The sequence below is a fragment of the Coregonus clupeaformis genome, chromosome 1 (genome assembly GCF_020615455.1).
Source record: "Coregonus clupeaformis isolate EN_2021a chromosome 1, ASM2061545v1, whole genome shotgun sequence".
In the NCBI taxonomy this organism is placed as follows: domain Eukaryota; kingdom Metazoa; phylum Chordata; class Actinopteri; order Salmoniformes; family Salmonidae; genus Coregonus; species Coregonus clupeaformis.
In genome coordinates, this window is record NC_059192.1 from 33,991,225 (window position 1) to 34,015,272 (window position 24,048).

At 42.2% G+C, this 24,048-nt stretch overlaps 3 protein-coding genes across 7 annotated transcripts in view; 1 reads left to right on the top strand and 2 right to left on the bottom strand.

Annotated features, from left to right (window-relative positions):
• si:ch73-103b11.2 (centrosome-associated protein CEP250) overlaps positions 1-2,495 on the bottom strand; it is an 89,718-nt gene extending 87,223 nt beyond the window's left edge. For 3 of the 4 annotated variants that reach the window (XM_045220284.1, XM_045220262.1, XM_045220226.1), the window contains exon 1: positions 1,470-2,494. In XM_045220284.1, coding sequence (XP_045076219.1) covers positions 1,470-1,589 — 120 coding nt within the window. In that variant the 5' untranslated portion in view covers positions 1,590-2,494. Of the gene's footprint in view, positions 1-1,469 lie in introns of all 4 variants that reach the window. The other variant, XM_045220248.1, reaches the window with a different exon arrangement.
• A 2,542-nt stretch (positions 2,496-5,037) lies between these two features.
• Positions 5,038-14,746, bottom strand: mfsd1l (major facilitator superfamily domain containing 1-like). Of its 2 annotated transcripts, none has more exons than XM_041877140.2 (13): positions 14,537-14,746; positions 13,927-14,027; positions 13,590-13,699; positions 13,454-13,509; positions 13,047-13,190; positions 12,651-12,809; positions 10,517-10,632; positions 10,178-10,278; positions 9,704-9,815; positions 9,070-9,207; positions 6,729-6,868; positions 6,503-6,614; positions 5,038-6,169 (listed from the first exon to the last, which is right to left on the bottom strand). In XM_041877140.2, exons 1-13 carry the CDS (start codon positions 14,556-14,558, stop codon positions 6,020-6,022), a joined length of 1,461 nt encoding a protein of 486 aa, XP_041733074.1. In that variant the 5' UTR covers positions 14,559-14,746; the 3' UTR covers positions 5,038-6,019. The 2 variants fall into 2 exon arrangements, with proteins under 2 accessions (XP_041733074.1, XP_041733077.1); XM_041877143.2 differs by having other exon boundaries at positions 13,927-13,951; positions 14,537-14,745.
• Positions 14,747-16,878: 2,132 nt separating this feature from the next.
• LOC121582367 (probable crossover junction endonuclease EME2) lies at positions 16,879-23,653 on the top strand. The gene is made up of 8 exons (XM_041898105.2): positions 16,879-17,591; positions 17,965-18,086; positions 18,202-18,294; positions 18,380-18,504; positions 18,603-18,675; positions 18,878-18,993; positions 21,026-21,215; positions 23,045-23,653. The coding sequence occupies exons 1-8, from the start codon at positions 17,117-17,119 to the stop codon at positions 23,198-23,200; spliced, it is 1,350 nt and encodes a 449-aa protein (XP_041754039.1). The 5' UTR covers positions 16,879-17,116; the 3' UTR covers positions 23,201-23,653.
• Positions 23,654-24,048: the final 395 nt, after the last annotated feature.

A 24,048-nucleotide genomic window follows, 5' to 3' on the forward strand; every position in this document is an offset into this window, starting at 1 on the left:
TAGGTTAAAGGGTTGAGGTTAGGGTTAAGGGAAGGGTTAGCTAACGTGCTAAGTAGTTGCAAAGTAGCAAAAAAGTAGTAAGTAGTTGAAAAGTTGCTAATTAGCTAAAATGCTAATGTTGTCCGTGATGAGATTCGAACTCGCAACCTTTGGTTTGCTAGATGTTAGTCCCGTGTAGCTCAGTTGGTAGAGCATGGCGTTTGCAACGCCAGGGGTGTGGGTTCGTTTCCCACGGGGGACCAGTATGAAAATATATATATATATGCGCTCACTAACTGTAAGTCGCTCTGGATAAGAGCGTCTGCTAAATGACTAAAATGTTGGCCCACCCCATCCACCCTACTTTCGTTTATGCCTAAAATGTTGGCCCACCCATCCACCCTACTTTCGTTTATGCCTTAAGTAACCATACCAAACGTAACATATCATACTAACTAGTTTACCGGGGGCAAACTACCCGCCCTCCAGGACACCTACCGCATCAGATGTCACAGGAAGGTCAAAAAGATCATCAAGGACATCAACCACCCGAGCCACTGCCTGTTCACCCCGCTATCATCCAGAAGGCGAGGTCAGTACAGGTGCATCAAAGCTGGGACCGAGAGACTGAAAAACAGCTTCTATCTCAAGGCCATCAGACTGTTAAATAGCCATCTCTAGCACATTAGAGCTGCCTATAGACATAGACTAGAAATCACTGGCCACTTTAAGAAATGGTACACTAGCCACTTTAATAATGTTTACATATCTTGCATTACTCATCTAATTTGTATATACTGTATTCTATACTATTCTACTGTATCTTAGTCCATGCCGCTCTGACATCGCTCGTCCATATGTATATATTTTTAATTCATTCCTTACTTAGATTTGTGTGTATTGAGTATATGTTGTGAAATTGTTAAATATTACTGCACTGTCGGAGCTAGAAGCACAAGCATTTCACTACAACCGCAATAACATCTGCTAAACACGTGTATGTGACCAATAAAATTTGATTTGATGTGTGTCCCGGATTTACATTTACTGTAGGTAGTCTAGTCTATGAGACCAGGCTGCAATATTAAATCATATTTAAAGTACTTTGAAAATTCCAAAAACAAATATTTTCACTTATAACATTCTAATCAATGTAAATTTTAAGCCCGAATAAAACAAAATATTTGTTTTTCTAGTATAAAAATACAGTTTCCCTGCCGGACAAGGATTGTCCCGAGTTTAAAGAATCCCTGAGCTAATTTCCTGCTATTCTACACATTTTGCCATGAGGCTGAGAGAAAATGTTGCAATTTTAAAGGCAATTTCCTGATATTCTAAATGATTTGTTCATGGCTTATGACGTCTAATGCTATCTGGAGGGGGGCCGACCTCCGGGAGCACCCACAAAGCTCGTGGGCTGCGGGGCGGGGGGGTGCTACGGCAATGAGCATGACCCCATGACTGTGAAACATATGGCAACACTTGCTTACCTGATTTAAATCTTCGTCGCTCAATAAATGAGATTCTCTTGGTTTAAAGCAATTCTGGCATTTACTTTTGTTGAAAATGTTGGCTTGGAATTTCCGACATGGATTGTCTTTCGAGGACATGGTTGAAATACCCAACTGAGCTTAAATTGGTGCCAATTGATACCGTTTCCCTTCTGAAACTGCGCAATTCTTTCTCCGTGTAGCCTACTATCCCGAGTGGGTTGCAGTAAATAGCGTTGGAGCGCTAGACGCTTGTCCAAGTTGTGTGCGGCAATGATATAAAGTCATTCCAAATTCCACAACACGATGTGAGAGGTCATTCAAAATTCATTAAACTACTTAATGGAAAACTGTGTCTGAATGGCTTAGTAGCCTAGTTAGATAAAGAAGCTAGTCCAGCACATAATTTAAGGTGCATGTAAACAGCGACGTCCACCTATTACTTTGATACGTACAAGCTCATTATCATCGACTAATGCTTACTAAACCGGATAAAGAATTAGGTAATATCAATGATCTTATCATCTTGTTGCTCGCGAGGTACCTCCCACAGCGCAGCTGCTGTCGTGATAACTTTTTTGCTCACATTTGAACAGGCCAATTTATAAATTGACAACGTCGCAGAATATGGGAATCCAGGCGTTTGTACTCCACACTCTCGTCTTGGTAAATACTTTACTACAAGGTGTACAACAACACTACACAGGTGACATTTCGCCGGTCCTCTCGCTCACTGCAATGGTCCGGTGAGCCTCCATAGAAACACCACGACAGGAGTTGCAGTTTCGCCTATTTCTCAAATAAGTAGTCAACGGAATGCATTGCAGCTATATCCAGGTGACTAACGCTTGTTGTTCCCCTCAAATTGATTCTCCATGATCAAAATGATCCAACTTTCGTCAGGAATTGTAGTTTGTAGCCATGTCCAACGCATTTTTGTCTGTGGTCGTGGTAGCAACATAGAAACGTAGCTTGCGCTGAAAACTGTAAACGCACTCTCTAGCAAAGTCACGGGGAGCCAGTCAGCCGAGCGAAGAGGAGGTGCTGAAAACGAATGAGCTGTTGACTGTCAGCAATACAAACCAATGAGAAAAAGAAACACGCCCACTACTAAGACTACAATTGATGTGTGTCCAATAGAAAATATTAGAAACACTTGGCAATTTTATGGAACAACACGGATCAAGTTAGGTGGGCTCCTCAAGGTCTTTGGCTTCAGTTTGAGTATTTTAAGTTTGTAGTATTTTAAGTGTTTTTAACAGTGTTCTGTAGCAGGAAATTGACAATTGAATATTGCACATTACCCTTTACATTTCTTCAAAAAAGTCGTGGACCTACATTTTCTGAGTTGGGAATTAAATGAAAGCAGGCTCTGTATTCCACTTTGAATCAATTAAGACTGAATTTACCTGGCATGTGCAATCATATGTAGCTATATAACGCCCTCCTGTGGTATTAAATGAGTTGAAAATAAAATTATTGTGTATCACAATCAAAAGGAGTTTGAGAATACATGGTATTCATCATTGAGATGTAATAGTATTCTAATTCCTAATTCTATGGAATTCATCTTTATTGAGAAATATATCGTGCATTATTTGAATACATTTTCATCGTTGTTGGTTGGCAGAGAGGATGTTAGTGGTGTCATCCAGTTGAATTATTAAAAGGAGTCACTTTAACTCTACCCACATGTACATATTACCTCAACTACCTAAACTAGCCGGTGCCCCCGCACATTGACTCTGCACCGGTACCCCCTGTATATAGCCTCCCTACTGTTATTTTATTTTACTTCTGCTCTTTTTTTCTCAACACTTTTTTTTTGTTGTTGTTTTATTTTACTTTTTTATAAAAAAAAAAAATGCATTGTTGGTTAAGGGCTGTAAGTAAGCATTTCACGGTAATGTCTACACCTGTTGTATTCGGCGCATGTGGCAAATCAAATTTGATTTGATTTGATTTGATAAACAGATGACAGCTCAAGGTATGACCTCTGGAAATCACACACTGTGTCGACCTGAGACCTTCTCCCGCCTACATCTGCTTGAGAATTTAGATAATTACTTTTTTTTAAAGTGACTTTAAACCAATGCTCTTTAACATTGTCATAGCTTCAAGTGACAATGGATAGAAAAACATTTTGAGTGACTTTACCATCACTAAAGGGAGCCCATTTTAAGGTTCCCGTCTGTTTGGCTTTGCGGAGATGCTCCACTTTCCCAGACAGCGCCTCCAGTCTTCACGTCTACCAGGTCACTAACATTACCCAACTACAACATAACAATTGAGAAAATACAACCGTGTCAAGTTATTGGTCATGGAACATGAAATCATTGATTGTGATTGGTCAAATGCAATTTGGCTGTCGTTGCAACTGACCTCCTTTTAACTGCTGTATGACTTCTGAGCATCCCCAACAAGAGCTTCAGCAAGTGCTCCATCCAGCTTCTTCTGCAGATGGTCGATGACAGTTATGATGGTCAGTGACAGTGTCATGAGGAACTCATCAGCCTGGACCTAAAATATAAAATATAAACACACTTTACACTCCACAGAACAACTGTGACTCTAACCTGATAGTGACACTGACCCATTGAGTTTGTGTTCACACAACATAGAGATAACCATTCCCAGCCAAACATAAGATCACTGTTATAAAATAGATTTTTATCTCAATGAGACAAACCTGTATAGATATAGGTTAAATAAAATAATAAACAGTATCTTACACTGGTGTCTGTATCGCTGCTGCAGGACGTGGTCCTCTGTAGCTCAGCTGGTAGAGCACGGCGCTTGAAACGCCAAGGTAGTGGGTTCGATCCCCGGGACCACCCATACACAAAAATGTATGCACGCATGACTGTAAGTCGCTTTGGATAAAAGCGTCTGCTAAATGGCATATTATTATTTATTATTACATCGCTGTATGTCTGCAGCTGCTCTTTCAACTCTGCAATCAGGACTGCAGCATATGTTATCTGCCCACAGAGGGCGCTGTGGTCCTCGGCCAGTCCCACAGAGTAGAGGTCTGCCCAGGGATTTTCACTAGCAGTGGCCTGGCTGGTAGAGCTATCTACATTGCCCTGGGCAACATGTTGGGAACTTTACTTGGATGTGTTGATCTTTGGTCCAGATGCAGGCCTGTGCTCAGACACCACCTTGACTTCCACTCCTTCAGCATATCCATCATGGTTTTGTTCAGCTTCATGTTCCTCTAGCTCCCTAGCCAATGCTTGAGACTGCTCCAGCCTGGTAGGCTATACAGAGAATAACTACTGTACACTGTAAATTAATCATTTACATTCTTAAATGTATATGATTTAAATATATATGTCTGGTGTCAACAACATCTTTAATGACATCATAGGACCCTCGGTTAATCTGCTGTAGGCCTACTAGAATGGTTTTATTGTTCTTCAACTAATCATTATGCCAGATGTGCTAATTTGATGTACAGTACATGATGGAAACCATTTTGCAACATCTGAATGTTTCTTTCATCAGCCAGTTGTACAAAAAGCCTTTGAAATGTGTGGAAATACAGCTATGACAACGACACCAGTCGTTACAGTAGCAACACCTTTTATTTGTGCTGTTTTGTCAGTATAAAACAAATCATTCCCATTCCCTTATAGATGGTTCACACTGGCAAAGAATAACATTGAACCGCTGCATGCGTTGTCACTATTGACAGATACCTGTAGTAAAAGCAGCTTAACAAACTCACTATTTTCAATGGTGTGTTTGGTGATTAGAAAGGCAGTAATTGCCATTACAAATTGCTGCATGTTAATCAACTTGAGCATTTTGTGCCACTGCAAACATCACATTAATATAACTACAAAAAAAAGAGCTCATCATGTAAACGAAAGCGATTGTTTTGCTATCTGAAATTAAAGATGTCTCCACCAATTGTTCAATCATTATTGGCATCACAGAAACATATGCATAAATCTCACTGAAAAAAATGATAGAAACAATAACAAACAGTTATACAACAACAGGTTATTGTTGAATCCTTATTAATTGCTATTAATAATGGTTAAATTAGTAGCCAACTTACATGTTTAACCTTATAAAAGAAGGAGAACTTTTGGATCACTGAAGTAAGGACCAAAACATGCATTAGTTAACTCCTGATTGTTTTAGTGTGAAGAAGACATGATTTTGCTGATTTCAATACTGTATGGCATGTTCACTGTTTGTTGCCGTAGCACTCAATAACATGAGCCTTGTACTCGGGGAAAGGCTCTATTGACACAAACCATGATACAAAAAGGCAATGTTTAGTGTCTGTCTGATAAGTGTAGTATTATCTACAAGATTAGTGAACCATGAGGGGAGGGGATCCGACCACCTCCATTTTCAGATTATAGGTAGAGTACTGAGGTGTGTTTTCCCTTGACAAATCCTATTTTTTTAAAAATCCCACCAAAAAAGCTAAAGAGATATAGATCGAGAAAGAAAACAAAACAATTAAATCTGATTGTGTACACATTTCTGTTCAACTCTCTGAGGCAGACTCTTCTAAGAATAGAGTGAGGTGATTAGGAACTGTTGATGGAGGGAGAGCGAACAGCCCCTTCCTCTTCTTCCTCGTTCTGACCCTCCTCTCCCTCCACGAGAGGTTCTCTATCTGAAGGTCCACTGGGGGGCGGGGCGCCAGATCTCTTGGTTGTCTTATTCAGAATCCCACCCTGAGGATACAAGACAGAAGATTTGCTGAGGTAACAACAAAATAACAAATGTAGAAAATGATACAACTTCATTGTTACATTGACTAAAGGATATTCTAAGAGGTGACACACACACAAACAGTTGATGTTGCTCTAGACATCTAATAAAACAAGTAATTTGACATAAAAGCAAATTATTTCAGATCAATGAGCTGATTTCAAGTGCTATAATTACTTTGGACAATCTGAACACATTATTTTAGATAGGCGAGTTTTATGATTGAAAAGACACGTATCGTGGCAGTGAAAGAAGAAATGGAGAAGGAGGGAGACAGGAAGTGAGTCTGGTCTTACCTGGCGGTGGTCTACGATGTTGAGCACCACAGAGGTGACGATGCAGGCGATGGTGTTGGCCAACATGAAGACCATCATCTGCTGCCAGCGCCACAGTGGGATCTTAGCATCACTACCCACACAGGAGACACACAGTTTACATACAGACATGCCATAACACTACGCCAACAAAAAGAATACGTAATTTGCTGATATCACATCATCATTGTGCTGCAGTGAGCTCTACCTTGACTTGGTTCCCAAGATCTGGCCCACAACAAGGTTGGATATGCCAATTCCTATCATCTGTACTGAGGTAGCAAGACCCATTGCTGTCCCCAGAGTTGCCTGAGGGACCACCAGGGGAATAGAGGGCCACATGCTTGCCTGAAAAACAACACACATACAACTAACAAAGAGCACTTGTGTCATTGCAAATGTATTTCCACTGTGCTTCAAAGAAAATGTACAGCGAAGTACAAGACAATCCCTTTCCTACACAATGGGGACTGCCAATAGACCAACTTGAGTCACCTACTGTATGTGAATCTTCTCCAATCCGTATACAATATGCAACTCCTTCTCAAATCCAATTGAATGAGAAAGCCAGAGGTCCCTCCCCTCTGACCTCCTCCAATGGGTTTTGAGAAGGAGACGAGGAGAGAGGACGCAAGGAGTATGCAACTGAGATCTTCACAGGGTGTTTACCCTAAATCAGGAGGATACTAGCTGAAGTGTACAAAATAGGTGGGATGTGCAGTGGATTACAGAGCTACTTGGGAGCAGGCTTAGTATAGTCAAAGTATAGGGCTCAGACATGTGCATTTTTACATTTTAGTCATTTAGCAGACACTCTTATCCAGAGACTTACAGTAGTGAGTGCAAACATTTTCATACTGGTCCCCCATGGGAATCGAACCCACAATCCTGGCGTTGCAAGCGCCATACTCAACCAACTGAGCCACACGGGACAATACAGTGGCTTTGGAAAATATTCAGTCCCCTTGACTTTTTCCACATTTTGTTACGTTACAGCCTTAATCTAAAATGGATTAAATGAACAAAAATCCTCAGCAATCTACACACAATACCCCATAATGGCAAATGTATTAAAAATACAAAACAGAAATACCTTATTTACGTAAGTATTCAGACCCTTTGCTATGAGACTCTTTCCATTGGTCATCCTTGAGATGTTTCTACAAGTTGGTTGGAGTCCACCTGTGGTAAATTCAATTGATTGGACATGATTTGGAAAGACATACACCAGTCTATATAAGGTCCCACAGTTGACAGTGCATGTCAGAGCAAAAACCAAGCCATGAGGTCGAAGGAATTGTCTGTAGAGCGCCGAGACAGGATTGTGTCGAGGCACAGATCTGGGGAAGGGTACCAAAACATTTCTGCAGCATTGAAGGTCCCCAAGAACACAGTGGCCTCCATCATTCTTAAATGGAAGAAGTTTGGAACCACCAAGACTCTTCCTAGAGCTGGCCGCCCGGCCAAACTGAGCAATCGTGGGAGAAGGGCTTTGGTCAGGGAGGTGACCAAGAACCCGATGATCACTCTGATAGAGCTCCAGAGTTCATCTGTGAAGATGGGAAAACTTTCCAGAAGGACAACCATCTCTGCAGCACTCCACTAATCAAGCCTTTATGGTAGAGTGGCCAGACGGAAGCCACTCCTCAGTAAAAGGCACATGACAGCCCGCTTGGAGTTTGCCAAAAGGCACCTAAAGACTCTCAGACCATGAGAAACAAGATTCTCTGGTCTGATGAAACCAAGATTAAAGTCTTTGGCCTGAATGCCAAGCGTCACATCTGGAGGAAACCTGGCACAATCCCTACGGTGAAACATGGTGGTGGCAGCATCATGCTGTGGGGATGTTTTTCAGCGGCAGGGACTGGGAGACTAGTCAGGATCGAGGCAAAGATTAATGGAGCAAAGTACAGAGAGATCCTTGATGAAAACCTGCTCCAGAGCGCTCAGGACCTCAGACTGGGGGCGAAGGTTCACCTTCCAACAGGACAACGACCCTAAGCACACAGCCAAGACAACGCAGGAGTGGCTTCGGGACAAGTCTCTGAATGTCCTTGAGTGGCCCAGCCAGTGCCCGACTTGAACCCGATCGAACATCTCTGGAGAGACCTGAAAACAGCTGTGCAGCAATGCTCCCCATCCAACCTGACAGAGCTTGAGAGGATCTGCAGAGAAGAATGCGAGAAACTCCCCAAATACAAGTGTGCCAAGCTTATAGCGTCATACCCAAGAAGACTCGAGGCTGTAATCGCTGCCAAAGGTGCTTCAACAAAGTACTGAGTAAAAGGTCTGAATACTTATGTAAATGTAATATTCCAGTTCTTTATGTTTAATATAAATTAGCAAACATTTCTAAAAACCTGTTTTTGCTTTGTCATTATGGGGTATTGTGTTTAGATTTATGAGGGGAAAAAACAATTTCATCATTTTTAGAATAAGGCTGTAACGTAACACGTAACAAAATGTGGAAAAAGTCAAGGGGTCTGAATACTTTCCGAAGGCACTGTACATTAGAATATTCAATTTAACTCTTTGATAGGACTACTCACAGCAGCGAAGGAGTAGGTGACCCCCAGCCAGATGGTGGATACCAGAGGGGGGACGAAAGTGAAGGCCAGGAGGCCGAAGACAGGCAGCGTGAGGACAGCACAGGCCACAGCAAAGACCCCACGCAGCCCCACGTTGTCCTGCAACACAGACACACAAATGTCAACAATTACAACAACAACAGAGACACAGACACACCAATGAGAGAGAGAGTCAGAAATATACAGTACATCAAATCTTTGGGTCAAAGGTTAGTTTTTCCTGGCCACTGTGTTGCTTCTACTTCTGTTTGCTGTTTGGGGTTTACGCTAATTACTTTAAAGCACTTTGTCACAACTCTTATGTAAAAAGGACTTTATAAATAAATGTGATTGATTGATTGATTGATATTACCAGTAGTACTTTCAGACAACATTACCACCATGTTTTGTGTTATTAACCACCTTAATATAATGAGAATAAATGCTAAGTAACAATCCAAAGAGTAAACAAATGAAGAGTTTAGGAATTGACGGTTGTTGTGACTACCTCAGATACCACAAAGCAGGATTTATAAATGAGGTTTTCACTGGTTCAGGTAAGGTTGCCGTAATGCAGTTGTTTTATGCAGCATAAGGTATAGTAATGGTGGCTTACGATGAGAATTCCAACAGTGGCAGAGAGGACTAGGGAGCTGTCATATACTGCACCAGCGATGTAGGCTGCCTCTTTCTGGCTGTAGTCACTGTACTTGTCCTGTATGAACTTACTGGAAAGGGAGACAGAGGAATCACATACTGTTTAAACATTCAACTGTGTGTGTCTGAGTTAGGGTTGCAAAATGCTGCTAACTTTCCCAAAAATCCCTGGTTGTCCAGATGTCCCGGTTGAAAGATTCCTGGAATCAGGCAGGAATAAGCTGGAAATCTAGAATTGTCCAACCAGGTTTTCTGGAAAAACCTGGGAATTTTCGGAAAGTTACTGGAATTTTGCAACCCTAGTCTCTTGAGTGTAAAGTGTGAACATTTAGGCTGTGTGCGTGCGTGCATGCCTGTGTGTGTGTGTGCCTGCCTGCTTTCCTGCCTGTGTGTGTGCGTGCGTGCATGCATACGTGCGCATGTCAATCAATACCTGGCGTCAGCTATGAAGGGAAAGATTCCGTTGTAGAAGAACATGATGGTGAGAACCAACAGCCAGTATCTGAGAGAGAGCAGCTTCACGTCCTGAAACCTCTACAGACACACAAACAGACAAATAGACATATCTACCATGTCAACAAGCGCATAGGAAAGTCAACAGGATTGTATTATTCATTAGGGCACACAATATAAAATGTTTGAAAATGTTTTGCAACCCAAAACACTTTAATTAGCATTTCTTATTGGACAAGTTCAGATAGTCCCTCTCTGTTTCAGTCTGTTTTCTTCCGTTTGGTGCCTTATGAATACCACCCAAGCCCATTCAACTCACCACTTTGCGTGACTCTTCCTGAATGGCCCCATCCAGTCCCAGCTGCTTCATGCCTACCTTGTCCAGGGCACTGACCGTGATGGCAGACATGAAGCCCAGCACACACAGGAAGGCACCTGCGCACGCACACATATACAGTTGAAGTCGGAAGTTTACATACACCTTAGCCAAATACATTTAAACTCAGTTTTTCACAATTCCTGACATTTAATCCTAATAAAAATTCCCTGTCTTAGGTCAGTTAGGATCACCACTTTATTTTAAGAATGTGAAATGTCAGAATAATAGTAGAGAGAATTATTTATTTCAGCTTTTATTTATTTCATCACATTCCCAGTGGGTGAGTAGTTTACATACACTCAATTAGTATTTGGTAGCATTGCCTTTAAATTGTTTAACTTGGGTCAAACGTGTCGGGTAGCGTTCCACAAGCTTCCCACAATGAGTTGGGTGAATTTTGGCCCATTCCTCCTGACAGAGTCCGGTTTGTAGGCCTCCTTGCTCGCACACGCTTTTTCAGTTCTGCCCACACATTTTCTATAGGATTGAGGTCAGGGCTTTGTGATGGCCACTCCAATACCTTGACTTTGTTGTCCTTAAGCAATTTTGCCACAACTTTGAAAGTATGCTTGGGGTCATTGTTCATTTGGAAGACCCATTTGCGACCAAGCTTTAACTTCCTGACTGACGTCTTGAGATGTTGCTTCAATATATCCACATAATTTTCCTTCCTCATGATGCCATCTATTTTGTGATGTGCACCAGTCCCTCCTGCAGCAAAGCACCCCCATAGCATGATGCTGCCACCCCAGTGCTTCACGGTTGGGATGGTGTTCTTCGGCTTGCTAGCTTCCCCCTTTTTCCTCCAAACATAACGATGGTCATTATGGCTAAACAGTTCTATTTTTGTTTAATCAGACCAGAGGACATTTCTCCAAAAAGTACGATCTTTGTCCCCATGTGCAGTTGCAAACCGTAGTCTGGCTTTCTTATGGCGGTTTTGGAACAGTGGCTTCTTCCTTGCTGAGCGGCCTTTCAGGTTATGTCGATATAGGACTTGTTTTACTGTGGATATAGATACTTTTGTACCTGTTTCCTCCAGCATCTTCACAAGGTCCTTTGCTGTTGTTCTGGGATTGATTTGCACTTTTCACACCAAAGTACGTTCATCTCTAGGAGACAGAATGCGTCTCCTTCCTGAGCGGTATGACGGCTGTGTGGTCCCATGGTGTTTATACTTGTGTACTATTGTTTGTACAGATGAACGTGGTACCTTCAGGCGTTTGGAAATTGCTCCCAAGAATGAACCAGACTTGTGGAGGCCTACAATTATTTTTCTGAGATCTTGGCTGATTTCTTTTGATTTTCCCATGATGTCAAGCAAAGAGGCACTGAGTTTGAAGGTAGGCCTTGAAATACATCCACAGGTACACCTCCAATTGACTCAAATGATGTCAATTAGCCTATCAGAAGCTTCTAAATCCATGACATCATTTTCTGGAATTTTCCAAGCTGTTTAAAGGCACAGTCAACTTAGTGTATGTAAAGACCCACTGGAATTGTGATACAGTGAATTATAAGTAAACAATTGTTGGAAAAATTACTTGTGTCATGCACAAAGTAGATGTCCTAACCGACTTGCCAAAACTATAGTTTGTTAACAAGAAATTTGTGGAGTGGTTGAAAAATACGTTTTTAAGACTCCAACAAGTGTATGTAAACTTCCGACTTCAACTGTAATATATATATATATATACCTTAGCTGTGATCAATTCAGGATTTATCACAGCCTCATGGCCTTACTGCTTTATTATACAATTTTATTTGAGCACTTTCCGTTTACTGTACTTTTCCCACTAGTATATTTACCTGGTATTACAGTAGTACTACTGTTTCCACTAGTATTTACTAGGAAATTGTGGTATCAATGGGTACTTTCTCGTACCCATTTCAACACAATTTCCAACTACCTTATACCAAAAAGTGCCTTATGTTGCCTGTTTGAATGGATCCTTAGGAATCAAACGTCTCATAGGTTATTATTGTGTTATTACCGTTTTACCATGTAATTTCCGACTTAAATACCAGGTCATTTATGTGCCGTAAAATAAAGTGCAGCCGTTGTATGTCCTACCTCCCCATAGGGTCCACTGCATGCCATACTGGGCCTGGAACCTCTGGGTGAGGAAGAAGTTGAGGACGGAGCCCAGGCGGGAGAAGGCCAGGGTCAGGCCAAACGCCAGGGCCAGCTCCTTCCCCCGGAACCAGAACGCTGTAATCCGGTTCTGGACAACTGAGGGGGAGGGATAGGGTGCTTAGGGCTCAAATGCAGGAAGGATGATTTTGAAAGTATTGGAACTCGGCCCGTAGCAGTATATTGCCTCATTCATATAGGGCCGAACAGTACTGTGTTTGGCCTGGGTCGTATATTTTCTTTTCACATTGTCCTTTCCAGCACGGTTCCAGCAACTATGGTGGATGCGTAACCAGGCCAGCCTACCGTGTGAATCAGACATTAAGGTGGCCTTACTGGTGAGTGATCCATTGCCAGAGCCAAACAGCAGACGCCCGGTGAGCATGAGAGGGAGCAGGTAGGCTGTTCCTTTGAAGTGAGAACCCAGAGCAAAGATGGCTGACCCCAGCACACACAGGAAGGAGAAGAGGAAGACACCAACTACAGAGAGAGAGACAGAGAGAGAGAGAGAGAGAGAGAGAGAGAGAGAGAGAGAGAGAGAGAGAGAGAGAGAGAGAGAGAGAGAGAGAGAGAGAGAGAGAGAGAGAGAGCATTAGGAGAACCAACAGCCAATTCAGCACCATACACCAGAGAACAAAGCATTGGTTGTTCCAGTATCTCAATCAATGTGAATTCAATGATTAAAAACGTCACAGAGTTTTGAATCTCTGTTTAATGCAGTAGAGTAGACAATAGCAACTTACAGCGGTTGCCCAGTTTGTCAATAAGGAACCCAGCCATTATAACCACCACTGCATTACTGTTGACAGAGAGAAAATAGTTAGATATAAGGCCTATAGTTATTAATTTCATTAATATATAGGGGTTGTTTACACTTACGTCCATGCATATATGGCATAGAGCAGGTTATACTCCTGAGGGGTCATCCCCAGTCCCTCCACACAGTCCACTGTCCCATTGATAACTGTTGTATTGGCACATGTCAAATTCTTTGTGCAGGGGGAAAATGAACAGTGATTTGTTATCAACCCAATTCTGCCTCGTGCATTAGGCACTGTGTAATTCATGATTCCAACACAAAGTGTGTAATTAATTAGGCTCAGTGTGTAGAAGTGTTGGTTAAGCTCTGTTGTGAAATGAGTGCATTCAGTGTGAGTGACAAGGCTACTTTACTCTCATTATGTAAAGGCCTATATAGGCTACTCCTGCGACTCACCCCTTGAAACTGGTCCTGGAGGACACTAGGGATGTCGAAGCAGAAGTAGGAGCCAAACGTGAGCAGACAGTTGAAGAACAATACCAGAAAGCGGTAGTATGCTGTGAGAAGACAGTGTGATGCATGACATATGACTAACAGCCACGTCACAAAACCTTGCTGCTAAATGCCAGTGGTCACCAACCCTGGTCCTGGAAACCTACAGGGTGTGTAGGCTTTTGTTCCAGCCCAGCACTAACACACTTCAGTCAGTTAATCAGGGTTTTGATGAGCAGTTAATTTGTTGAATCTTTTGAGTTAATGCTGGGATGGAAACAAAAGCTTGCACAACGTGTGAGCTACAGGTCCAACAACTGCACTTTACAGATTTTACCAAAAGAGTGAATACTCGATAACTAATTAATGTTATAAATAACCATAATAAATATAAACAGAAGACATTTGTGGAGTTTGCAGTGAGCCAAGATTGCCAACAAAGCAATTACAAAAATTATTTCTGATGTTGCACAATTCAAGAGGGGTTTCTTGGCAATGGATCTCTGAATTTGATTATCCCTCTCTATGGACAGAAAAAAAACTAAACATAATATAATTATTCTGGGCCCCATACCTCTCTCTGCCGGCTGCGCCATAATAAGCTAAAACGAGGACCACAAACTAAAGTAGCCTAAATGTAAATGCCCATTTGTTTTCTGTTTATGTCCGTCAGAAGAACCGAATGGTTATTCAATAAATCGCGGTGTTCGAAGTTGCAACAACGCAGATTGCGCGCTCTTTAAAGTATATGGATAGATTATGAGATACTTTTTGAACACACGGTTGCTTTGCAAGTCGCTGAATGCGCGCAAGGGCTCGAGGTGTAATGGCAAGAACTTCCACTGCCCTCGTGCGCCAACGTCACATCCTTGCTGACACAGCTCCTCGTTTGGATTGGTTCTCCAGCTCCTGTCAAATAAGTAGGGATAGTATCTTATGCCGCGTTCAAAACAACTGGGAATTCGGAAAAATACGAGGTCAAATCATGACGTCAGTGATCTTCAGGTCGGAAAGTCGGAGCTCTAGAAAGAGGCCCGAGTTCCAGAGTTGGAATTTTGAGTTGGATGACTGTTCAAATCGATTTTTCCCAGTCGGAGATCGTTCTTTTCCGAGTTCCCAATTGTTTTGAACGCGGCAGTAGTATGGAAAAGAAAATCGCTTATCTGATATTTAATTCAACACTATTTTGTTTGATATACCGGGTAACCAAGGCAATTTAAACAAATATTAATTTGAGAACTTCTGAAGAAAAGTTAAATCAAGAGGTTATAGAGTTTTGTGTTATTATAATGTTGTATTTAAGCAATAAGGCCCGTGGAGGTGTGATATATGGCTAATAAACCACGACTAAGGTCTGTTCTTCGCACAACCCAACGCAGAGTGCCTGGAGACAGCCCTTAGCCATGGTATATTGGCCATATCATTTTTGTCCTCTCTAGTGGACATCAGTTCTTGGTCCGTATCGCTGAGGCCATACAAGCCACTGTATTAAGTCCTGTTGTCCTTCTGAGGACATTCTGGGCTTTTCAATGATATCCCATGTGTGGGAGTGTGACCTTGACAACTTTATCTTCTTGGTTCAAAAATAAAATGTCTGCTGTTTCTTTTAAAGAAGTGTGTGTAAATATTAATTATAATTATTGTGAGTTTGATATTCAAATTGTTTCTAGTAAGTGAATATCTCAGGAATAGTTAAGTGAGTTGTCAGGACTGTGTAATAATTTGTTCACATTAAATAATAGCCAAAAATAGAGATTATCAAGAAATGTCCTCTGTAGTGGACTCCCGGATGCCACAACTATGTTTTTCACCTATTGTAATGTAAATATTTTCATATTTACTTCCTAATGACCACTACAGAGGACAATTTTGCACTTACAATAACAGATAAATAACAATAATAAAAATTTAAAACATCTTGGTAACATGTTTTCTTTCACCCCAAACACTTATGTTATATAAAGTCTCAGGGGGCTCTCAGGAAGATATACCACAAACACCAGAGTTGCCTTATTGCTATTATAAACTAGTTACCAACGTAATTAGAGCAGTACAAATAAATGTTTTGTCACACCTGTGGTAGACGGTCTGATATACCACGGCTTTCAGCCAGTCAGCATTCAGGACTTGAACCACCCAGTTTATAGCTGACAGCCGTGGCATATCAGACCGTATACCACAGGTATGACAAACCATTTATTTTTTGTGCTCTAATTACGTTGGTAACTAGTTTATAATAGAAATAAGGCACCTCTGGTGATGCGTCGTGCATAAGAACAGCCCTTAGCCATGGTATATTGGTCATACACCACACCCCGTCGTGCCTATTGCTTAATTATACAGTGTGTGTGTGTGTGTGTGTGTGTGTGTGTGTGTGTGTGTGTGTGTGTGTGTATGAGTGTGTGTGTGTGTGTGATATAGTGTTTAGCCATCATTCATACAATCCAATCAGTAAATAACTGTGAGAGGCAGTTGGTACAACATGCCTCAAGTGTACTGTTCTGTACAAGCTAAGGCAAGGATCATGACAGTTGACGTGTCCCTGCCATCCTGTCCACCATCTGCTGTTCCAATTAAATAATTCTAATCCAATGAAGGTTCAGGTCGTGCACACCTACACACACAGCACGTGCAGTATAGCTGTAGGATTAACCATTAGAAATAGAATGTTAAATACTGACAGCAGAGGAGGCTGGTGGGAGGAGCTATAGGAGAACGGGTTCATTGGAATGGTTGGGATGGAACGGTATCAACTGTATATAGAAACCACGTTTGACTCCAACCAATCCATTATTCCATTCCAGCCATTACAATGAGCCCGTCCTCCTATAGCTCCTCCCACCAGCCTCCTCTGACTGACAGTCAGGTGGCCATGATGATTTGAGATATTATCGCTGACTCCAAATGAGGGCATTGAATTACGGAGCACGATTTGATGTTTGTCCCTCGTAGCACTCCGTCCAGAAAGTGTTACATTCTTGCCAGAAGCTGCAACCTGCAAGATAAACCTAACCAGTTTGAAAACAATGAAGTTCAAAATGCGGCTGGTGCAATTCTGTGATTGCTAGGTTTCTTCTACTGTTTTAGATTTGGTTTGTGTAATATTGCATTCCGTTATGAAAAGGCATTCCATTATTTTGTCTTGGGTAGAAATATGTCTGTATTGAAAAGAGCCAAAACATGGGAGATATCAGAATCTGAGGGCGAAAGCGATGCTGAACATAAACCTTCAATCAAATGCATTTCATTTATTGATCAGGATGACGATAACAATGAAACAGCGACGGCCAATAGTCGTACTGACAATCTCGAACAGGACAACAAAGACTACAACACAGATTGCAAGTCAACAGCCAAAACCGAACCAAGTGACACATTGGTGGCTCCACGACCCGCTAGGTCCGGTACCGCAAGTCCGGCGAGAAAACGCCGAACCAAAGAGGAGATAGAGGCTGACAGACAGAGTATTGAGGAGAGGAAGGAGGCCAGAGAGAAACTCAAGAGGGTGAGGGCCAAAGAGAAAGAGGAGAGACGAGAAGATCAACAGAAGAGAAAAGAAGCTGCAGAGCGTCTGAAGAGCCTCAGACCTGAGAACTGTTTGAAGTGCCTGACTGTCTGTATTGATCCAGGTAATTGGTTCTTTGTGAATGTAGATGGAAGGGGTTCAGATGGTGTTAAAGCAGAGGAGTCTGGTGGGTGGTGGGGCTATAGGAGGACAGGCTCATTGTAATGGCTGGAATTGAATGAATGGAATTGTGTCAAACATTCCGTTTCCATATGATTGATCTGTTTGATACCGATCCATTTATATAATTCCAGCCATTACAATGAGCCTGTCCTCCTATAGCTCCTCCCACCAGCCTATTCTGTGTTAAAGGCACACTGTAAATAAGATGTGACGAGGGCCACCAACACAACTGTAAAGAATGGCGAAAATTAAATGCATACCATTATGTGCGTGTGTGCGCATTATCTCGCTGTGTGTGTATTTCCACTCCCCAGCTCTACTGCAGGATGATGGATCGGATGTGTTGCTGGGAACTCTGTCTGCAGTTGAGTGGAGGAGCAGCATTGAGACACAGCAGCTCCCTCACAGCATCACTTGGACCAGAGATCTTCCGCCGGTAACGTCATCATCACAGACAATACCAGCTCCACAACACAGGCTTGGTGTGTTGGTCCCCACTGTATGACCCCCTCGGCCCTCAGATTGACTAGTTAATGTCTTGGTGTTGTCAGGAGGAAGACAGCAGTGGACCACTGGAGGAGGAGCAGGTTCTGCTGGTGTTAGGTCTAACTGACTTCATGGGCATGGTGGTCTCAGTCAAACAGGTGAGCGCCCTTTAAACCTCAACAAATTCTCTGGTGTCTCTACCAGTGTGTGCAAACCGAACATTAATTTTTTCTGTTCACCTAGACACTGCATGGTGATGGGGAGGAATCGGCAGTGGAGTCTTTCTTCAAGCTTCTGTCAGAGTGCCTCAACCGAGATGCCAAGATGGTGGTTACTGTTTTAGTGACGGGATCCAACGCAAATAGCTGGTTAGTATAAGGTCTGTTTTAAGAATGTGTCTCTGAACCTTGGTCCTCAACACCCTGTGTGTGAAGAGACTGGATTGTATGTGTTGGTCTGTCACCAGGACTGGGACATGGGATGTGCATGAGTTGAGCCAAAGATCTCAGTTGGGAATGGAGGATCTGGACATTGAGGAGGTAAGATCTCTTTCTGATATACTATACAATCCCTCTCTTCTCTCCTCAATACATATGTCTGTATCAGCTGGTTTTTCCATTTCCAATGTAGTGCAAAAATGAACCATTCAAGCTGCTTTTTGAACTAAGCTCCTCGCTCAGTTCCTACCCATCGTGTCATGGAGCTTGATGGTTTTCCTAACTTGTCTTTATCTGTCCTCAGGTATTGGTTTTCCTGCAGCTGTACCGGAACGTTACTGTGGTCTTCCTGGACAGCTGGCAGGATGTCACAGACCACGTATGTGCCGTCACCAAGGCCCTGTCCAAACGGCCCTACAAGTATGAACCCGATGAACTCTTAATATTCCACATCATTAATAACTATTCAACTTATGAATCTTATCAGTTGGAATTAATGTACTGCCTACATTGGTGCCATGCCATGAGGACAGGCTTTGAGTACCACTAACTTACAGTGCCTTGCAAAAGTATTCATCCCCCTTGGCGTTTTTCCTATTTTGTTGCATTACAACCTGTAATATTAAATGGATTTTTATTTGGATTTCATGTAATGGACATACACCAAATTGTCCAAATAACTTGTTAAAAAAATATATTTAAAAAAAAATAACGCAAAAGTGGTGCGTGCATATGTATTCACCCCCTTTGCTATGAAGCCCCTAAATAAGATCTGGTGCAACCAATTACCTTCAGAAGTCTTCAAAATAATTAGTTAAATTGAACACAGGTGGACTTTATTTAAGTGTCACATGATCTCAGTATATATACACCTGTTCTGAATGGCCCCAGAGTCTGTAACACCACTAAGCAAGGGGCACCACCAAGCAAGCGGCACCATGAAGACCAAGGAGCTCTCCAAACAGGTCAGGGACAAAGTTGTGGAGAAGTAAAGATCAGGGTTGGGTTATAAAAAAATATCAGAAACTTTGAACATCTACTTTGAAATAATATGGCACCACAACAAACCTGCCAAGAGAGGGCCGCCCACCAAAACTCACGGCCCAGGAAAGGAGGGCATTAATCAGAGATGCAACAAAGAGACCAACGATAACCCTGAAGGAGCTGCAAAGCTCCACAGCGGAGATTGGAGTATCTGTCCATAGGACCACTTTAAGCCGTACACTCCACAGAGCTGGGCTTTAAGGAAGAGTGGCCAGAAAAAAGACATTGCTTAATGAAAAAAATAAGCAAACACGTTTGGTGATCACCAAAAGGCATGTGGGAGACTCCCCAAACATATGGAAGAAGGTACTCTGGTCAAATGAGACTAAAATTGAGCTTTTTGGCCATCAAGGAAAACGCTATGTCTGGTGCAAACCCAACACCTCTCATCACCCCGAGAACACCATCCCCACAGTGAAGCATGGTGGTGGCAGCATCATGCTGTGGGGATGTTTTTCATCGGCAGGGACTGGGAAACTGGTCAGAATTGAAGGAATGGTGGATGGAGCTAAATACAGGGAAATTCTTGAGAGAAACCTGTTTCAGTCTTCCAGAGATTTGAGACTGGGATGGAGGTTCACCTTCCAGCAGGACAATGACCCTAAGCATACTGCTAAAGCAACACTCGAGTGGTTTAAGGGGAACATTTAAATGTCTTGGAATGGCCTAGTCAAAGCCCAGACCTCAATCCAATTGAGAATCTGTGGTATGACTTAAAAGATTGCTGTACACCAGCGGAACCCATCCAACTTGAAGGAGCTGGAGCAGTTTTGCCTTGAAGAATGGGCAAAAATCCCAGTGGCTAGATGTGCCAAGCTTATAGAGACATACCCCAAGAGACTTGCAGCTGTAATTTCTGTTTTTTTGGTCTTATTTCTTGTTTGTTTCACAAAATAAAATATTTAGCATCTGCAAAGTGGTAGGCATGTTGTGTAAATCAAATGATACAAACCCCCAAAAAATCCATTTAAATTCCAGGTTGTAAGGCAACAAAATAGGAAAAATGCTAAGGGGGGTGAATACTTTCGCAAGCCACTGTACTTTCTTTACTGTGATTCCCACTGGCTATCATAAGGTGAATGCACCAATTTGTAAGTCGCTCTGGATAAGAGCGTCTGCTAAATGACGTAAATGTAAATTAAACTCTATAACTATAAGTCTGGTCACCAACTTTTGTGCTGGAGCCTGTGGGAAACTACAAAGCATGCAGGCTTTTGCTCCTGCCCAGCAGTACCAAACCTGAGATACCAATCGACTTCATGATTAGATTCTAATGTGTGTTTGAGCTAGGCTGAAACTTAATTCTGCAAACCCTGTAACTGTCCAGGGTTGACAAGGCTTGGTGAGCAGTCAATTGCTGTAGAGTACAATCTATAAACTGTGGTCGTGCCTCTCCACTCCACTGCAGACTGCTGACGGAGCGGTGTGAGCTGCCGTTCTGTGTGGATGGCTCATGGGCCAGTGGGGCGCGTGTGGAACAGGACGGGGTTGGGCTGGGCGAGGTGTGGAGCAGGCAGATCACACAGCTCAACAGGGTCAGCCCTGCAGTGGCCTCCACTTTGACCACAGCCTACCCCTCACCACAAATACTACTGCAGGTAGCGATCTATCTACGTATCGTCTGTTTAGTCAGGATCATTATGAGATACAATAAGACATTGTAAGGTCTCATAAATGCTTTTCTTTATGTGGTCAGGCGGAAATGTGTTTGACCTATGACATAGCCACATTATAGACTGACATGATTTCAACAAACGGCATTGATTGACATACTTTTATACTGTAGGTACAGTTGAAGTCGGAAGTTTACATACACTTAGGTTGGAGTCATTAAAACTTGTTTTTCAACCACTCCACACATTTCTTGTTAATAAACTATAGTTTTGGCATGTCGGTTAGGACATCTACTTTGTGCATGACACAAGTAATTTTTTCAACAATTGTTTACAGACAGATTATTTCACTTATATTTCACTGTATCACAATTCCAGTGAGTGAGAAGTTTACATACACTAAGTTGACTGTGCCTTTTAAAAAGCTTGGAAAATTCCAGAAAATGATGTCATGGCTTTAGAAGCTTCTGATAGGCTAAATGACATCATTTGAGTCAATTGGAGGTGTACCTGTGGATGTATTTCAAGGCCTACCTTCAAACTCAGTGCCTCTTTGCTTGACATCATGGAAAAATTTAAAGAAATCAGCCAAGACCTCAGAAAAAAAATTGGGAGCAATTTCCAAACACCTGAAGGTACCACGTTCATCTGTACAAACAATAGTACGCAAGTATAAACATCATGGGACCACGCAGCCGTCATAACGCTCAGGAAGGAGACGCGTTCTGTCTCCTAGAGCAGAGCATACTTTGGTGCGAAAAGTGCAAATCAATCCCAGAACAACAGCAAAAACTAAGTAAAACTAGTCCTATATCGACATAACCTGAAAGGCCACTCAGCAAGGAAGAAGCCACTGCTCCAAAACCGCCATAAAAAAGCCAGACTACGGTTTGCAACTGCACATGGGGACAAAGATCGTACTTTTTGGAGAAATGTCCTCTGGTCTGATGAAACAAAAATAGAACTGTTTGGCCATAATGACCATCGTTATGTTTGGAGGAAAAAGGGGGAAGCTTGCAAGCCGAAGAACACCATCCCAGCCGTGAAGCACGGGGGTGGCAGCGTCATGCTGTGGGGGTGCTTTGCTGCAGGAGGGACTGGTGCACATCACAAAATAGATGGCATCATGAGGAAGGAAAATTATGTGGATATATTGAAGCAACATCTCAAGACATCAGTCAGGAAGTTAAAGCTTGGTCGCAAATGGGTCTTCCAAATGGACAATGACCCCAAGCATCCTTCCAAAGTTGTGGCAGAATGGCTTGAGGACAACAAAGTCAAGGTATTGGAGTGGCCATCACAAAGCCCTGACCTCAATCCTATAGAAAATTTGTGGGCAGAACTGAAAAAGCATGTGCGAGCAAGGAGGCCTACAAACCTGACTCAGTTACACCAGCTCTGTCAGGAGGAATGGCCCAAATTCACCCAATTTATTGTGGGAAGCTTGTGGAAGGCTACCCAAAATGTTTGACCCAAGTTAAACAATTTAAAGGCAATGCTACCAAATACGAATTGAGTGTATGTAAACTTCTGACCCACTGGGAATGTGATGAAAGAAATAAAAGCTGAAATAAATCATTCTCTCTACTATTATTCTGACATTTCACATTCTGAAAATAAAGTGGTGATCCTAACTGACCTAAGACAGGGAATTCTTACTAGGATGAAATGTCAGGAATTGTGAAAAACTGAGTTTAAATGCATTTGGCTAAGGTGTATGTAAACTTCCGACTTCAACTGTATTTGATCTATATTTGACACAGGTCTGACTTGGATGTGGCTAGTGTTTTACTTGTTTAATGTTTTTCCTTCAGGCCTACAGTAGCTTAGAGTCTGAGGAAGAGAAGAGGGGGCTGCTGGCAGGCCTACTAGTGAAGACTGGAGGGAAGGAGAGACGCATCGGACCTGAAATCTCAGCCAGAGTCTACCGTTCCCTCACAGCTCAAAACCCCCAGCTGGTCCTGGACTAATTGACCATTCTGGTGTCACTGTATGTAACTAATTGATACCTAATTAATTCCTAATTGTCCCTTTGGCACGTTGTGTAGGTCTAGGTATCAGCAGTATTAGTAATATCTCTTGTGCTTTGATTGGCTGGATGGAATATATCAGAACAATAATGGCCCACGGACCAAACCCTGTGGAACTCCATCTGTAACCTTAGAATGTTCAATTCTCTCAGGTCTACCTAAGTGCCTCAGGCCTGGGGTCAGTTTGGGTTTGGGTGTACAACTTTTCCAGGCTCTTGGATATGTGCAGAACTTTTACGTTTAGATAAGTTAAGGTTATGGCATTGGTTGCACATAGGGTGATCATCAAGATGAGTGAAGTATAGTACTGTAGCACTTTGTATATTTAAGAGAGAATGGCAATAGATACAAGTGTACATGAAACATTAATAAATTATGATTAATACACAATGATAAGATGTTTGTTTTACATACATTTTTTACTCTTGATTTGCGTTCAGCAAGGAAGGTTATACAAATTGGCATGACAAGAAAAGAAAAACATCTTATCCCAGGACACATCACATGGTGACTATCCCAGAAAAAGAAATGAAAATCAACCTACTATAAGTAAAGCATGAATCAGATGAAAATTGATAAACTGCAATATATAAGGAAAACATGTTGGAGAGCAAAGCCCTATTAGAGAACACAAGAACATGACCACCATGGCGTATTTTAATGCGCAGTATAAAAACATTTTGAAAATGTTAATTGCACAGTATTGAAAAATAGGTATTTTCAGCATATGCATTGTTCTTTCGAAGGCCAAACCCACCATTGGTGTGCGTGGCCAAATACCTGTTTTC

Coding starts and splice junctions, on each gene's coding strand:
- mfsd1l (XM_041877140.2), bottom strand. CDS start 14,558: ATGGCGCAGCCGGCAGAGAGAG. Junction 6,869..9,069: donor TCACCTACTCCTTCGCTGCT/GTGAGTAGTCCT, acceptor GTTGTTTTTCAG/GCAAGCATGTGGCCCTCTAT. Junction 6,615..6,728: donor ATCTTGGGAACCAAGTCAAG/GTAGAGCTCACT, acceptor CTGTGTGGGTAG/TGATGCTAAGATCCCACTGT.
- LOC121582367 (XM_041898105.2), top strand. CDS start 17,117: ATGTCTGTATTGAAAAGAGCCAAAACATGGGAGATATCAGAATCTGAG. Junction 17,592..17,964: donor GACTGTCTGTATTGATCCAG/GTAATTGGTTCT, acceptor TCCACTCCCCAG/CTCTACTGCAGGATGATGGA. Junction 18,994..21,025: donor CTGTCCAAACGGCCCTACAA/GTATGAACCCGA, acceptor ACTCCACTGCAG/ACTGCTGACGGAGCGGTGTG.